Source organism: Vanacampus margaritifer, chromosome 16 (assembly GCF_051991255.1).
Source record: "Vanacampus margaritifer isolate UIUO_Vmar chromosome 16, RoL_Vmar_1.0, whole genome shotgun sequence".
In the NCBI taxonomy this organism is placed as follows: Eukaryota; Metazoa; Chordata; class Actinopteri; order Syngnathiformes; family Syngnathidae; genus Vanacampus; species Vanacampus margaritifer.
Genome location: NC_135447.1, coordinates 19,701,986 through 19,719,627, shown reverse-complemented (window position 1 = coordinate 19,719,627; position 17,642 = coordinate 19,701,986). Strand labels below are relative to the sequence as shown.

The following is a 17,642-nucleotide window of genomic DNA, read 5'->3' as shown; positions in this document are numbered from 1 at the left end:
AATATCCGAGAATACCTCTGACAATCCAGAGGTTGAGATAAAAAAAAATTTATGACGACGTCGTTAAAAATTCCTCAGGAGTCGGTAAATAACATCTCTTTTCATCGGGTACATCGGCTTGGAGCCCCTAGGGCAGAGGTGGGCAATCTCGGTCCTCGAGGGCCGGAGTCCTGCAGGTTTTGTAGGTTTCTCACTTCCAACACAAGCTGATTCCAATCAACAGGATCGTTATCAGGCTTATGCAGAGCTTGCTGATGAGCTGATCATATATCAGCTGTGTTGGAGAAGGGCAACACGCAAAACCTGCAGGACTGCGGCCCTCGATGCCCACCTCTGCCCTAGGGGCAACAGACCCCGTCCTATTATCGCCAAGTTTGAGCATTTTAAACAGAAAGAATTTGTTAAAAGTAAAGGACGGGAGCTTAAAGGGACCTCATTTGGAATGAACGACCAATTCCCGAGAGAGATTAATGAGCGGCGAAAGGTACTGTTTCCTATAATGAAACAAAATAGGCAGGAGGGTAAACGGACTGCGATGGTCGTCGATAAACTATACATCGATGGCCAACTATTCCGGAACCCCAACTCCACTCCCTGGCTGTTCTAAATGGCATTGGTGGAACTAAACTTTGTTTGATTATTAGATGTATACATATACTGTATATGTGGTTATAAAACCTTAAATATGAATACTCATTATGTTTAGGCGATATTATAAATATATTATTAAATACATAACTAACAACAACATATCTAAGGAATATTTAAACAAAAAATCTCGCTTAGGTTACCAGTTATTGGTGTATTTTTATGTTTAATCCCCCGTTAACTTCCTTTACTTTTACCTCCCTACCTGTTTTTTCACTGTTATATTTACTTACTCGTCACCTCATATTTTACACAAATTACATAAACCACCTAACCACTTTGATTCTATCCTATAACATACTAATATTGACAAATGGCCTATGCAGATATATACACAGGACTGAGTCTATATTGTTTGTATGCATAAATTAGTTCTGGTTTCCTGGAATGTTTGTGGCGCTCGCTCAGAAGCAAAAAGAATAAAAACTTTAGACCATCTCTGAAAATTAAAAGCAGATATTTGCCTCCTACAAGAAACCCACCTACAAAAATCTGAAGAAAAATTACTTATTGATAATAATTTTAGCCAAGCGTACTCTGCCCCTTATAACAGTAGACAAAGAGGAGTCGGTATACTCATACATAAGAATTTACTCTTTACTTTAAATAATACAATAACAGACCCAGAGGGCCGATACATTATTATTCAGATGACTATATTTAATAAAATATATACACTTGGTAATTTATATGCCCCTAATAATGATGATCCGGCTTTTTTCCATGAATTTTTCTCTCAGCTGTTTGATTTAGCAGCGAACACTACTATTATTATTGGAGGAGACTTTAACACAGTCTTAAATCCATTAATTGACCGTTCTAATAATACAACATGTAGGCGATTACAATCTACTAAAGTAATAGGGGAATATATGGATGACTTTGGCCTCGTCGACAGCTGGAGACTTAAAAACCCAAATAAGAAGAAATTTAGCTTATTTTCCGCTGTGCACTGGTCTTTTTCAAGAATTTATTATTTTCTTACAAATAACTCTATTGCTGATAAAACTGTTACAAAAATACATCCTATTATTATTAGCGACCATGCACCAGTCTCCCTTTCCCTACAAGTTGATTATACCTTTAAACCACCACCGACATGGCGTTTTCACATCTCACTGCTAAACGACGCAGAGTTTGACAAAATTATAAGAAAAGAATGGGCAGACTTTTTGGAAATAAATGACTCTCCAGACATATCGCCATCTCTTCTCTGGGAAAGCAGTAATTAGAGGTAAAATTATATCATATTCATCTTATAAAAAGAAACAGGATCAAAAATCAGAAAAAGACTTGGAAGATAAAATTAAACAACTGACGGATGAGTACGCAATAAACCCAAATAACCAAAGGACTGACTTACAAAATACAAAAATACAGTTAGACGATATGCTAACTAAAAAGACAGAGTTTATAATACAACAATTGAGATACAACAACTTTGAATATAATAACAAATCAGGTAAATTTCTTGCAAACCAACTTCAACGCAATCGGGAAAAGTCTCTTATAACGGCTATTAGAGGGACAACTGGTGAATGCACACAATCAGCAGAAGAAATAAATCACATTTTTTATAACTATTATCGTAACCTATACTTAGAAACTAACAAGCCTAACCCTGAGCATATTGAGGCATTCCTCAGTAGCTTAAATATACCTCAGTTAACTACTGAATATAAAGACATGTTAGATGCGCCACTTACTATAAACGAGTTGTACAGTGCTCTAGATAGTATGCCTAATGGCAAAGCACCTGGCCCGGATGGTTATCCGGCTATATTTTTTAAGCACTTCTGGTTAATGCTTGCTCCACTATTCTTAAGAGTAATAACAGAAATTAAAACTAAGGGTTACATACGCCCACACATGAATACAGCAGCAATTAAACTTTTATTAAAGCCAGAAAAAGACCCCACCCTTCCATCAAGTTACCGTCCGATTTCACTAATTAACACTGATATTAAAATTATCACTAAGGCTTTCACATCTAGACTAGAAACAGTAATCTCGACAATTATTCATAGCGACCAAACAGGCTTTATTAAAGATCGGCACTCTACTAATAATATTAGGAGACTCTTTAACCTTATTAGCATGTCACAGCAGCATGATAAAAAGGCAGTTATTATATCATTGGATGCAGAAAAAGCTTTCGACAAAGTTAACTGGTCCTTCCTCTTTGCTGTTTTAAATAAATTTGGCTTTGGGAAATCATTTATCCACTGGGTATCAGTATTATATGATTCTCCAAAAGCTACAGTTACTACTAATGGGATTATATCTCAGAGCTTTACGTTACAGAGAGGCACAAGACAGGGATGCCCACTATCCCCTTTATTATTTGCAATATTTATTGAGCCACTTGCATTAGCCATACGCCAGGAAAGAAGGATTCAAGGAATTCACTCTGGGGTAACAGAACATAAAATTAATCTATATGCCGATGACATCTTACTTTATTTAGAAAAGCCGGCTACTTCGCTAGGGGAAGTATTTAACTTAATAACTAAATTCTCACAGTTATCAGATTATTCTATTAACTGGACAAAATCAACACTTCTACCTATTACAGAAAATTCATGGAACCCTGCAAGCCAGGACCCACACTACTCATTTCCTATAGGTAATTTAAAATACTTAGGCATAAAAATCTCACCTAAATTAACTGATTTAATTCATTTAAACTTTTCTCCACTTCTGGATAACATTTATAGTGACTTGGAGCGCTGGAATAATCTTCCTATTTCTCTAATAGGACGAATAGCCACCATTAAAATGAAAGTTTTACCCAAAATAAACTATTTTTTCTCAATGATTCCATTTAAACCTACGGCTAAATGGTTCCAGTTGTTGGACTCAGCCGTTACAAAATTTTACTGGAATAAAAAAAAGCAAAGATTAGTCTATCTACTCTTCAGAAAAGTAAATCCAAAGGTGGTCTAGAGGCACCAAATTTTATGTACTACTATATAGCTAACCAGCTACAATATATCGTTCTATGGGCACAACCCAACAGAGACACTAACTGTTGGTTGGAACTAGAACAGAAGGATTGTAATAACCTCAGACTTCGAAATTTACTCTTTATTACAACATCGATTAAGCGCCATAATTGTTTTAAAAACCCAATGATTTCCGCCACCGTGACTGCCTGGTGGAAGGCACTAGAATTGACAAAAGCCCAAGTGGAGCCCTGTGGACTTTCTCCCCTATGGCATAACCCCGACTTTCAACTTAACAACCAACCGTTTCATTTAGCTGTGTGGGAGCAGAAAGGAATTACACATCTCCACCATCTCTTCTCAGATAATATGTTTATATCATATACATCCTTGCTCCAAAAATACAATATAAAAAACGGAAATTTTTTACATTATCTACAAGTTAAAAATATGATAAAGAAAAAAATTCCAACACTTCGGGGTACGCTCCAACCGCCTGTTTTAGCTAAAGATATTAACAAGCTTTCTCCGACAACAACAAAAAAACTTTCAAAAATATATAAGTTACTTTCATATACTGATAAAATGTCTTTACCCATCTCGAAATGGGAGACAGACTTGTCTATAGCACCGGAACCTGACTTTTGGATTCAAGTTTGTGAAAACGCATTTAAAATGACAAAACACACAAATTTACAACTTATCCAATATAAAGTTATTCACAGAACATACATTACTCAATATATGATGAAGAAAATGGGACTCTCAGACTCCGACATTTGTCTCCAATGCTTACAAAACACTACAGACACTTATGTTCATGCTTTATGGTTATGTACTCCGGTTATGTATTTCTGGACTAAAGTCTTAGAAAAACTTTCCGCTATTTTGGACTGTAGGATACCTTTATCTCCAAACTTGTGTTTGCTAGGTGACCTAACAACAACTGATTTACCACATAAACAATTTCAATCTACACTTGTAGCCCTTACTATCGCTAAAAAAACAATTCTTGTTAACTGGAAAAATAAACAAACTCTGAATATCGACCAATGGTCTAACCTACTCATAAATCACATTTTAATGGAAAAAATATCTGCCTCAAATAAAAACCAAATATCAAAATTTATAGAAACATGGTCTACGTATATAGAATTTTTTAACCTAATTCCGGTTACTTAATTCTGTCTGTTAGCGAGAGCCACTACATCGTGATAACTTACATTGATGTTTCTGCATTTGGCAATTTATTATTATATTATATTATTAGTATGGGATTTTTTTTAATGGGCTTTAGGTGAACTGATGAATACACACACGCTCGCACGCACGCACGCACACACACACACACACACACGCACACACACATACTCACCCACATACAAAAAAAAAGGTATATATATATATATATATATATATATATATATATATATATATATATATATATATATATATATATATATATATATATATATATATATATATATATATATATATATATATATATGTGTGTATATGTATATATATGTATATGTATTTAAAAAAAAAAAAAAAAAACATTTATTAAAATTTGATTTGTTGTTTTTTTTAAAAATAAAAAGGAGAGCAATGATGATGTCAAATCGAATGAACAATACTGAGCTCTTCTGTAAAAAAAAAAAAAAAAAAAAAAAGAACTAACTTATGGACATCCATGGGACAGGATCGCCTACTGGTCTTACACTAATTAGCATCAACCATGAAGTAGGCAAGCAGCTGTCATATTAGGACATTATTGATGACTTTAGAAAGTAAAAAAGCCAGGAAGCAGACATTTCGAGGACAATCACTGTGACTTTTACAGTAAATAAACTATTACATTACTTTTAGTGTATCGTCAATCCGTCACCGGAATGGGACGTCCATCATTGATGGATTGCCAAATTTATTGACAGATTTACGATTACATTGACGGACAGAAACCCCCTTCCCTCAATGTTTAGCTCGTAAATTTTTTGATGTTTCCTGTCAATCGTTAACAAAATGGGCGTCCGTCATTGACCACCTCTGGATATTAAATTGTAAAACAAACCTCTAAAATATTTCTAGGGATATACTTTCCACACATACTGAGACCTACTGTTACCATGCAAACTCCTCATGGCTGTCAAGTCCTTAAGCATCCATGTTTAATGTGCAAGTCAACAAGATGTGACAGGGCAAGGGTCAAAGGTAATTGTGCTGTCACAATCAACTCCCGCTCACGCAAACCCAACTTGTGACAATGGCGTAGCATGTTATTTGACATCCACGTGGCTATGGAGAATTTTAGCCACAAGAGAATTATTCCCACAATGCACCGGTGCGACTCCAAGCTACTGCTTACTCACCAGCATCAGTAATAACCTTATTACTCAGCATAACACAGCTTTTCTTAGCTCATAGAAAATTTGAAAATATGCAGAAATTATGTGATATCATACTGAGACTAAGCCAAGTCAGAGTGTACGCAAATTGCTGCAAGCTAGAGGATGCTCAGTAATCAGAACATGAGACCCATTTCTAGTCTAGAAAAAGTAAACCAATGCAAAGACCATGGTGCACTTATAAAAAACATTTGATAACAATTGCAAAATGCAACAGTACCTCCATCGGGCAGGTTGGCCCAGTAGATAACTCTGAAGCCCACCAGGTTGCCATTCAGCGCATCTTTGGGAGGGGTTAGCCAGGATAGGAATATGACCTCTGGAAATGTAGCTGTGGCTTGGACGTGTTCTGGAGGACGACTTGGTACTGGGCAAGGAGAAGAACAGGAGACTTGACAATGTAAACAAACAGCAGCCACTCTAAGAGTAAGAAGACATTGTAATACCATCTTATATCCACCAAGTTGTAATGTAACCTTACAATTAATGCTCTAACGTGTACTCACATTGCTCACCTCTTTAATATTGACCACAGTAGAACAGTATTTTGCTACTTGGAAGAGTTGTAAAATACATTTTTTTTAATTAATAAATATAATGTTTTGGTTTGGATTCAATATCCCCCCCAAAACCAAGGAGCAATTATGAAAAAAAGTCAAATTTTCTCCCGTCATTTGTTGTCAAAATATGGCCTATTAAAAGGAGTTCAATGGTGAAGCTTTTTCCCTGCTTTCTTACCATCCTCCAGTGTAGTGGCAGCCACCTCAGTGGAAGATGGCCCAGTGCCTGCACTGTTACTGGCTTGCACCACAACGCCGTACTGGGTGAACTTCTTGAGGTTGTCCAATACCAAGCTTTCTGCGTTGTCCCCTGTCGTCTCCACGCTGATTACGCTAAACTGGTAGTTTCCACCTGAGCTGTACTCTCTGTAGCCCACTTGGTAGCCTTTGATTGCACCATTCTGGAGGTGTTTCTTAGGTGCCTAGCCGAAAGCAAGAGGGGTTATTATTGGATATGTTCTCAATGCTATGAAATTCATTCGACTACAGTATTTGTCAGATCTATGAAGCTTGTGTTTCCACTTAAAGTTTCACTGGCCAAAGTATTTTTGGCAATTGCATGCAGATTTTTAGCATAAATCAGAAATAATAAAAATAATAAAATACAAACTAATACCAAAATACATTTCATGATAATAATATGTTACATGTGCTCTCACAAGTCTAAACACAGTATTGTGATTATAGTAGTTTTGTGAAATAAGAACCAAAATCCAGCCGTTTTTATCCATCTCAGGGGGTGAATATTTTACCGCTTGCTGTTGATTGAAAATTACATCACAGTTGCTTAAGGCTCAGGCAGTGACCAAACACAGCTCAGCTTGCAAATACAGGTTTACATGACCAAACTCAAAAAACAGGTGAGCTGTAATTGGTCATTACCTGAGCAACTCTGATGTCATCTTCAGTTGACAGCAAGTGTCAAAATGGCTGACCCCTGAGAATGATAAAAAACGGATTTTGATGCTTAATTCATATTCCGCTGACTCAATATTAATCAGAATGCCAAGTTTAGACTAGTAAAGGTGCATATTCTTGTAAAGAACATTTTTGGGTTGACCTCCTCTTTAGAATTTTGATGTAATTAATCGATTGAAGTGAAAACAGGTTGGTGGGTGAATATCAAGCTGAGGACAGCACAGTCTTGAAAAAGGTTGAAGCATTCAGTACACTGTGATACTACTGTATATAGATAACATCATAATATAATAACAACAGAAATGCACTTTCAAACAATTTAGCAGGTGGGCACATCAATGTAATTTTGAGTGTCCGTCATTTGACGATTCATCATCGTCATTCCGTCAATATTTCAAGCTGAATGGCATTGTAATCGTCAATTTGTCATTCCCTCAGCGAAATGGGCGTTCACAATGCCATCCGTCATTGACAAACTGACAGAACTTCCGTCAATATTAGGGCTGTGCAGATCGATCCAAGTATCAATAGAATCGATACTAACGTGAGTATCGGTATCGGATCGATACCAGAGCGCCAGTATCGATATTTTAGTTTCTCACGGGTCCCTCGCGCACTCCCTTGTAGCACACTCGCATGTGCCGACATGCCAATGACTGCGGTGGGCGGCATTGGCGGTAACAAATAATTATATTTACAGTGAATGACATAATATGACAATGAGTCATATTATGCTTTGTTTGGGCTTTTCCAACTATTACTTGAGCTAGGTATTAGTGTAGCACAACATAAGTATCGTTTATGTAATGTTTTTGTTACGTTTGTTTTGTTTTTTCATTTTTCCTTTCGGACAATCATAGAGACAATTTACAACATTGACTTTTTACATACAGTTATACCCGAAAAGAAAAAGGACTGACGGGATGAAGCTGAAGCTTATTAATTCCGGTTCCCAGAATGCAATAGGACACAGATAATCAAAGTGGTAATTCGTCACATATCTAGTTGTGTGGATTATCAAGTTGTTGACCACCAGCGTGTTCAACAGGTAGATGTCTTTGGCGTCTTCAACTTCGAGTGAGGCTTGACACAGCGGCCACCATCTTCCCCAGCTATCTTCTGCAAATCCGGACATGAAAGTTCCACCCGGACATGAGCGTTGACCAGGTTCAGTTCTCATTGTTGAGAAGATCTTGTCCAGAGCACTTAAAGACCAGTTCACTAGTTTCATGTTGTTTTACAGGATATAATCAGTACTTATTTCAGCAATAAGGAGAGTCAGGAGTGTTTGCTTTTTGAAGGCGTAACAGCTCCCAAGTGACCATCAGTCTTTGAGCAAAGATATCAGGTTCAGCTATGTTTACTTTTTTTTTTTGTTAGGAGCACCAAGCCTTCTTTACAGTTCAGGGTTTTCACCCAGATTTTGACCTTGTGTGCAAATGTCATCATATCCAGAAGTTATCGATTTTCATCAGTGTATCTGTTAAAGTTCTTTATACTTTTTTTATTTTATTTTATTTTTTAAGTCAACCAATGTCCCTGTGTTGGTTACTCCAAAGTCCAAGTTATTCCAGTGATGTCCACCAGTACAGTAGATCGGAAATGATTTTAGTGTTGTTCTGACATAACTTTGTACAAATACATGTTTCCCTCTCAATTTCTCATATTTTGATTCCCTGGCCTGGAAGTGAATTTGCAAGTTATAAGGGAGATTTTTTTTTAATTTTGACGCTTTATACATTGTCTGCATTGTCCTAAAGTATCTTAAATCATATAATTTCAATAATTTAGATTTAATAAATAATTTGTGTGTATGTGCATTGTAAGGAGCATTGTGTATGATTCTTACTGCTTTTCTTCCTTTGATGGTACTCCAGAAGGCGGCTTCAATAGGTATTTCCCCAAATTTCAGCACAATAGGTCAAGTAAGGCAGGATCAGCGCACATTATTCATTGTTTTTTAGTGCACGCTTCCTCATTCTCAGTGACTTCAATGTGCGCAAAAGCTCTCCTCTCAATCTTGCCCCCAAGAAGCATTGAGAGTTTGACTCAGAATCAAATTGACAGACTCGACCCCTCCCTACCTGGAGTGACACGACAGTCACGGCCGACGTGTGTGACGTAACAACGTTTCACTTCCGCGGTCATGTGATTTTTCCACCGAATGAAGCACGGCATCGGAACAACGTATCGAGACACTTATTGCCGCGAATGTTTGACACCTGCCGAGCGTCTGCTTAGAGCGTGATGTCACTAGATGTTCCACCAGATCCAGCGAGACATCGGGACGACCAATTGAGATACTTCTGCCGCGAGCACTTGAGCGTCTGCTTCGAGCGTAACATCACTAATGATTACATTGATGGATGAAAAACCCCTTCTGTCAATGTTAGTTTGTCAATTATTTTAAGTTTCTCATCAATCTTTAACAAATGGGTATCTGTCATTGACGGCTTGACGAAGCATTCGTCAATGTTGACAGAATGCCCACCTCTGCAATGTAGCTAAAAACATCTAGTAAAGATAATATAGTAACTTACCCTCCAGGAAACTTTGATGCTCTGGGAGGAGAGGGCCTCCAGCTGCACATCCTGAGGTGGTCCGTCAGGGGCTGGAGACAAATTTACAACACTTAATTCATCAGCAAGCTGTCCACAAAGACAAATATGTTTAAGTGTGTCTGGACCTGCCGGGTTGTACAAATGTGAGGGGCTGCTTACCTAGGAGTGGAAGTGGTAGTTGGAAGATGAATAGATAGGGGGATAATTTGCAGAAAGGGGTCCAAACGGACTCTATTGACAGTTACTACTGAGGCCGCTAATGGAAAAGTTCTGCTTTTAGTGCAGAGTCAGCGTGTGTTCAACAGAGCTGATGCTACCAGGATGTTAATGAATTGACCTCGTCTTTGGTGACCCTCTTCTCGCTTCTTCTTTACTTTCTGTCTGTGTTTAGATCTGATGCTTATTGCTATTATTGGTTCACTGAGTGTAAATAAAGTACAATAACCAGCAATTAATTGACATGCTGCATCTATTAGAGGGGGCATGCGAGTTTTATGGTACATTTTCACCAGTGGTGTCCAAACTATGGCCCAGGGGGCATTTGTGGCCCGCTGTTCATTTTTAACCGGCCCGCGGCTTATACTAAAAATTGCAATTCCAAATAGGCAAATATGCACATTAACAACTAACTAAACTACATTTCTCTACATAACAGTGTGGTGAATAAAGATAATTTTTAAATGCAAAATTGGTTTCTAACACTTTCTGCTCTGATAACAACAACAACCCATAAAATATAATATATCGCTGCGGACTGACTAATAGTATAATAGCAATGGCGTCGTTAGACCTATTTTACCAGGATCAAGGCTTCCTAAAATGTTCTTAAGCCCTCCCTAAATGAATTGGTTGTGTATTTTTTTAAATACAAATATGTATACCTGTATATTGTTTGTTTTTTTTATATTAAAAAGTGAAATGAACTAAATATTCAGGCACATAACCTCATTATTCACGTAAATATAAATCATAAATCTGTTGGTTTCCCTTTACTTCCAAGTGTAAGGTCATCCACGCTTCTCGTGTCATTATCCAATCCACGCCATCATGTCGAAAACGTCCTTATTAGGAATAATCCAGTCCATGTTTTCACTGTATCGTCGACTGCTACCATGATTGCAGTTGAACGTGCCTCTGTCAGCCAAGTGTTCCAAATATGCCAACTACAAGCAGCATTGAGGAAAATAACAGGACGGATGGACTGTAATTAATGACTTCTATGATCAGAAATCAATTGATTTCCTTCACTTCAATAGTATTGTAGCGAGAGCCTTTGTGCTGTTTTGTTATCTAATTCTAATCCATTCCACTTGAACTTCCTTATTAATGATAATCAATTCCATGTTTTCTTGCTTGTTTGCTTGCTCCTAACCTACCGCTATTAGCGTCCATTGTCTATCAAGGCTGAGAAAGGGAGTCATGATGGATATAAGGAAGGAAGTTTCTGAAGAAGAAAGTAAGTCATCATCACTGTCTGCTGGTAGTAACAATTAGTTATCTGTGGCTAACAGCAGAAAGTCCCTTGATATATTATCTAATAATTACTCTACAATGCATGTGAAGTTCCTGGCTGATATACAGATGAAGCAAGTTTTTAGAGGGAACTAACTTCATGCTTCAATTTACACTAATGTAAAAATATCAATCATTTATGGTTGTCGTGAGTGGATGATGATAACAATATAATTGACAATACTAATCCTCCACCCATGTTGAATTGGAGCGATACCTAATGGAGACGTGAGTGTAAAAATCATATAAAACTCAATATGGATATAATATTATGAATATGAAACATGTCAGCCAAGGTGCATCATTTAAGACTAATTTAACCTGAGAGTAATGAACAGAAAGTGGAGATATTTAAAACAAATTTAAGGCAGGCAGCTATAGCAAGTCATACACAAGGAAACTCGAAATAACTCAAAAGAACTAAAGACACCTACAAAATACGTAAATAAACGATTACATTTTGGAGATTACTAAAATTAGTAAATAAAACTTACGGTTTCAGGAAAATTATTTGGGGTTAAAAACTTGGAAAGATCTCAATCATAGGCATGGTGAAAAGCATAGTTTTTAACCTGAAATAAAAAATATTCACACTTTAATATTACTTTCATATTAAATTTGGAAGTCATTGAGTAATATTTTCCTTCTTGTCACATACTGTATGCACTGAAATGTAACATGTGACTTCAAATACATTTGGGAGCCGTTAGTGTTTTAAGCCAAATTCATGTCATTGGCCTCTCTGACTCGTTAAACAATTCAGCTCAGTGGCCTAGTGGTAGAGTGTCTACCCTGAGACTGGGAGGTTGGGGGTTCAATCCCTGACCGGGAGACTCTAAAAATGGGACCCATTTACCTCCTTACTTGGTACTCAGCATTGAAGTACCAAGTATTGGGGGGGTTGGATCACCAAATGATTCCTGAGCGCCGCCGCTGCTGCTCAATGCTACCTCAGGGGATGGGTCAAATGCGGAGAATAAATATAAAGTGGATGTGACAATCAGTGAATCTTAATCTGAACTAGAAAAATTCCCGTGGAAATTTTGAATGGGACTGCTCACTCTTTGGTAATGAGCTGAACAGTTTAAAATTTAAATGACTGGAATCGGTCAAGAAATGTGGAAGTTAACCATAATGAACATCAACTAAAAGTATCTCACTTGTCCCTGAAAATGTATTTCAAAAAATGTAAATGAGCTGAACAGTTTAAAATTTAAATGACTGGAATCGGTCAAGAAATGTGGAAGTTAACCATAATCTAAAAATATGTCACCGTCACTTTAACAGCGCACACCCATTTTTGACTTGGAGCCGTCACGCGCCCCACATTCCATTGAGATTGCATGAGAGAAGCACCCCTTGAACAAAAGCCTCTCACGACTTAACGGTTGAAGATACAGATTCAAGAAATGGCTCGTTAGAACGGCAAGGGTTTGGGGAACACGAGCATGTTCTCATTTTCTTAATCGGATAAAAAATGACCAAATGAGAGCAGGTTGAAAACTTATGATTTATCAGAAATGGAGAGAGGAAGGCGCCTGAAATTAACATGTAAAAGACAGGCGAATTAGTCCGACTTCTCTTGCTTAAGGTGAAAATAAAGGTACTAAATGACACCTTAGCCAAATAAAAGTTAGTTTGTCTGAAAGAAGACACTCGTGACTACAAAATGTGAGAATTTGATGTCTAGTGAGCAAAGATTGTGGCCATGGTGACGAGTTGAAGTGAAACTTTTCCAAATAGAAGAAGACTTTTCTTTGTTCCCGCCACTCTAAACAGTGTGTTAAAATGCTCTATCACTCACTGTCTTTGAACCCGCACAGGGGGGAGAGCTTTCATTCCTTAAAAAAGATTTCGACACTGAACTAAAGATGGGAAAAATTCCTACAAAATGAGCTAAAATTCGTATCGGTCGGATAACGTATGCGTGTGCAGCGTGTCTTGGAAAAAGGTGCTTGATGTGTGATTTTTTCTTTCCATTTCCCATTCATTCCTATGGCACTTTTTGGGGTATTGCGTCGCCATGGTAAGTGGGAATTCCTAGAAAAATAATGCCGCACAGAGTCCGATCGAGCCGCATCGTTTGATACCTCATTTGTCCCGGTGCGATCTACGGTACGGGCCGCATTTAAGCGGAAAAATCGGTGGAAGATTAAAAAATAAAAATAAAAATAATAAACCCCTTTTTGTAGGATAGTAATATGTGCTGCTAGCTTCGCTGCTGCTTGCTTGCTACGCTCAGCAGTCCCATAATAATTAATTCAATGTATCTTAATTGAAAATGATAGGCTCACTTTATGACAACAGTTGCCTTTTTTGCATACAGTTTTTGGTAGACTGTAGACAATGAGTACATATATATTTTTGGTTAATTTGATTTCAGCATTGTATTTCTTTTATATCTGTCCATCTGTGCATCTCCTAGGGCAAGCTTGGTCCTCGAGGGCCTAAGTCCTGCAGGTTTTCGAGGTTTCCCCTCTTCCAACACAAGCTGATTCCAATCAACAGGATCGTAATCAGGCTTATGCAGAGCTTGCTGATTATAGAAGAAGCTGTGTTGGAGAAGGGAAACATCCCAAACCTGCAGGACTCCAGCCCTCGAGGACAGAGTTTGCCCAGCCCTGTCCTTGGGGCTAAGCCCCCCTTTCCATGAAACCGACTGACACCCCTGTATAATAGTGTGATTTTTTTTTTTTTAAATATGAAATGTATCTAATTGTGAGTAATGAGGTTTTGGCCCCACACCAGTGATATGCAATTGCTTGATTGACTAATTCAGGTGTGCTTGATGAATTATAGTTGAAAAAAAATTAAGTGGCCCTTTCATTATGATTTTTCTGTATGTGGCCCGGGAAGGAAACAAATTTGGACACCATTGATCTACACAGACAATATACAGTAGCAACCGTTTACCAGCTTCATCAGTGGTGATGGTGAGCTCATTACTGGCTTCGCTCTTTCCGATTAGGTTCTTGGCAAACATGCGGATGTTGTAGGTTGAAGAAGGGTGCAGGTCAATGATTGTGGCCTGGTTGAGCTGAGGTGAGACATCTTTGGTCTTCTGAGCAGTGTCCCAGGAGGCTGTTAAAAGGGGATAATGTGCAGTTTATGGCGGTTGCTGAAGTCAAGGCAGGGGTTAAGTTAAAGGAGCAATCAGAATAGTTTGTATTCACACAAAGTGAGTGCAGGGATAATTAACTCATTCACTCCCATCCATTTTCATTGAAGCAACCCCCTTCGCTCCCTGCTGTTTTACTGAATTTTGACTGATTTTGCAAGGCCCACAGAATATTGTGTTTTATTGCTATACAAACATGGAACCTACCAAAATAAAGATTAGAGTCTCTTCTTTCAGCAGGAAAAACGTACATTTGTATATAATTAATTAACTGTAATTAATAATTTTAATTATATTAAAATATAGCTAAGTTTCATCATTATTCTCAAATCTGTTTAAAACACCGGGGAAAATAGCTTCTTTTTTTTTTGGCCCTGTTTGATCTCATACTCTGCTGCCACCTGCTGGCCGTTTTTTGTAATAACTACCATTGCTTTAAGTGATCTCTTCAGGTCAGAGGCTGCATCAAAGTCTTCTGTATGCTCATAAAAAAACAAACAAACAAAAAAACAGAAAAAATGTATAAATACGTTTTTGGGACTATGACAATATTTAAAATAAAATGTTTTTGGGCGCAAATGAGGTAATTACGAAAGTGTGTGCAATATGATCAAATATCATATGAGACAGTTTCCCTACCTGATTTGTTCTTGCTCTCAATGTCAAAGCCTGTGATTGGGCTGTTGCCATCAAATCCCATAGTCCAACGTAGGGCAATAGTTCTGTCCTTTACTTCTCTGATCTCCACCTCTGGGGGATCAGGAGGCTCTGCAAAAAGTAAAATAAAGTCATGTTTTCACTATTACTACAGTCACAGTAAATGATGATTCTCTCAAATCTTTAAAATCAAATATCCAACATGTAAATGTAAACAAAATCTGGGGAACACATACACTTCATTTTTCAGCTTCTACCATTTCGTCCTCAGCTCTGCCTTTGCCTTCTCTGTCTTCCTCACCACCATTTGCATTTTACAAACTACCATCCTATGCTGTCTGGCTACACTCTCACCTACCACTACTTTGCAGTCGCTGATCTCCTTCAAATTACATCGTCTACACAAGATGTAGTCTACCTGTGTACTCCTACCTCCACTCTTGTAGGTCACCCTATGTTCCTGCCTCTTTTGGAAGAAAGTATTCACGACAGCAATTTCCATTCTTCTTGCAAAGTCAACCATCTGTCTTTCTGCGTTCCTCTCCTGGATACCAAACTTGCTCATCACCTCCTCATCACCTTTGTTTACTGCACAACATGTCCCTTGAAGTCTGCACCAATGACAACTCACTCACTTCTAAGGATGCTCTGCATCATTTTATCAAGGTCCAACCAAAAGTTCTCCTTCTCCTCCAGCTCACATCCTAGCTGTGGCGCATACCCACTAACAACATTGATCATCACACCTTCGATTCCTAGCTTCAGGCTCATCACTCTATCTGACACTCTTTTTACCTTCAGGATGTTCCTAACAAACTCCTCATTCACGATAACTCCTACTCCATTTTTCTTCCTATCTACACCATGTTAGAACAACTTGAACCATGCTCCTAAACTTCTAGCTTTGTTCCCTTTCCACCTGGTCTCCTGAACACACAGTATGTCCACCTTTCTCCTCTGCATCATGTCAACCAGCTCCCTACCTTTTCCTGTCATAGTTCAAACATTTAAAGCCTCTACTCTCAGTCATAGACTCTTGGTGTTTCTCTTCTCTTTCTTCTACAAACACACCTCCCTCCTCTCTTTCTTTGACCTAGAGTAATCTAGTTTCCAGCGGCACCATGTAGGTCAACAGCACCTATGGCGGTCGTTGTTAACACAGGCCTCGACCGATCCGGTTTGGAAGTCATATATTTGATTTGCATGTTTGATTTGGCCAAAGTTTTACGTCGGATGCCCTTCCTGACACAAACCTTTGTATTTATCTGGGCTTGGGACCGGCACAATAAGACACTGGCTTGTGCCCCCTTGCGGCTACTCACTGGAGCCTATCCCAGCTGGCTTCGGGTAGTAGGCGGCGTACACCCTGAACTGGTTGCCAGCCAATCGCAGTATACTGTATAAATATATATACAGTGCTGCTTAAAAGTTTGTGAACCTCTTGAGCAATTTGGACTTTTTAATTGTTGCAACCTGATTTTGTTGTTCAATCTGAACCATTAAATTTTATATGAAATAACAGGTGTAGGTTTATCAATTCAATGCATTGTTTAAAAATATATATATATTCTGTAGTCAAAACTTAATTAAAAAGAGTTTTTGGTCAATTTATGTAAATGCAAAAATAAGTGAACCCTGTGCTGTATTACTTAAAACAAACAGTCAAGTAGGATCAGGTAGAACAAATTGGTAGCTAAATTAACCACTGAAATGGACCATTAAAATGAGAGGTTTAGCAAAGAAATTGTGCATCACTGACTGAAACAGAGACAAAACCACATCACTTAAATCTTACCCAGGTGAACCCATACAGGTCACTCATGCAGAGAGGAAGAGCAATTTCAGGGGACCTCAGGAAGTGGGAGTGACAGCACATCTGTCTGGGGAAAGCTTTCAAGTCATTAAAAAAAAAAAATAGCTTCATCATTCCACTGTGAAGCAGATCATCTGCAACTAGAGAACACTGAAAATTACTATAATCTTGCCTAGAAGTGGAAGACCTTCTAAAAATATCAACAAGAATCAAAGGTCTTGATAATGATAATTCAGGTGAAAGCCAACCTGTGCATTCACATCGAGAGATTTGCAGACCTCTTTAGCTGCATCTGGGACATGTGCATGCTTCAACAATCAGAAGAAAAGTCACTTGACAAGGCTTTCAAGGAAGGCTTTGTAGGTAGAAGCTAGTGATGGGACGAACAACACTGGCGCGCCAGCACTGTGCCCAGTGCGCAAGTGTGAAACCCCGTATCGGCGCGTGTATCGCTTTAATAAAAAAATCACGTGACCGAAACAGGAAGTGTGTCGTTTGGATGTGC

General features: G+C 38.1%; 1 protein-coding gene across 4 annotated transcripts in view; it reads right to left on the bottom strand.

Annotated features, from left to right (window-relative positions):
• dscama (Down syndrome cell adhesion molecule a) overlaps positions 1-17,642 on the bottom strand; it is a 191,747-nt gene that overhangs the window by 28,390 nt on the left and 145,715 nt on the right. For all 4 annotated transcript variants that reach the window (XM_077545954.1, XM_077545951.1, XM_077545952.1 and 1 more), the window contains 5 exons: positions 15,307-15,435; positions 14,463-14,630; positions 10,017-10,087; positions 6,737-6,980; positions 6,219-6,365 (listed from right to left, as the gene is read on the bottom strand). In XM_077545954.1, coding sequence (XP_077402080.1) covers positions 6,219-6,365; positions 6,737-6,980; positions 10,017-10,087; positions 14,463-14,630; positions 15,307-15,435 — 759 coding nt within the window. The remainder of the gene's footprint in view (positions 1-6,218; positions 6,366-6,736; positions 6,981-10,016; positions 10,088-14,462; positions 14,631-15,306; positions 15,436-17,642) is intronic.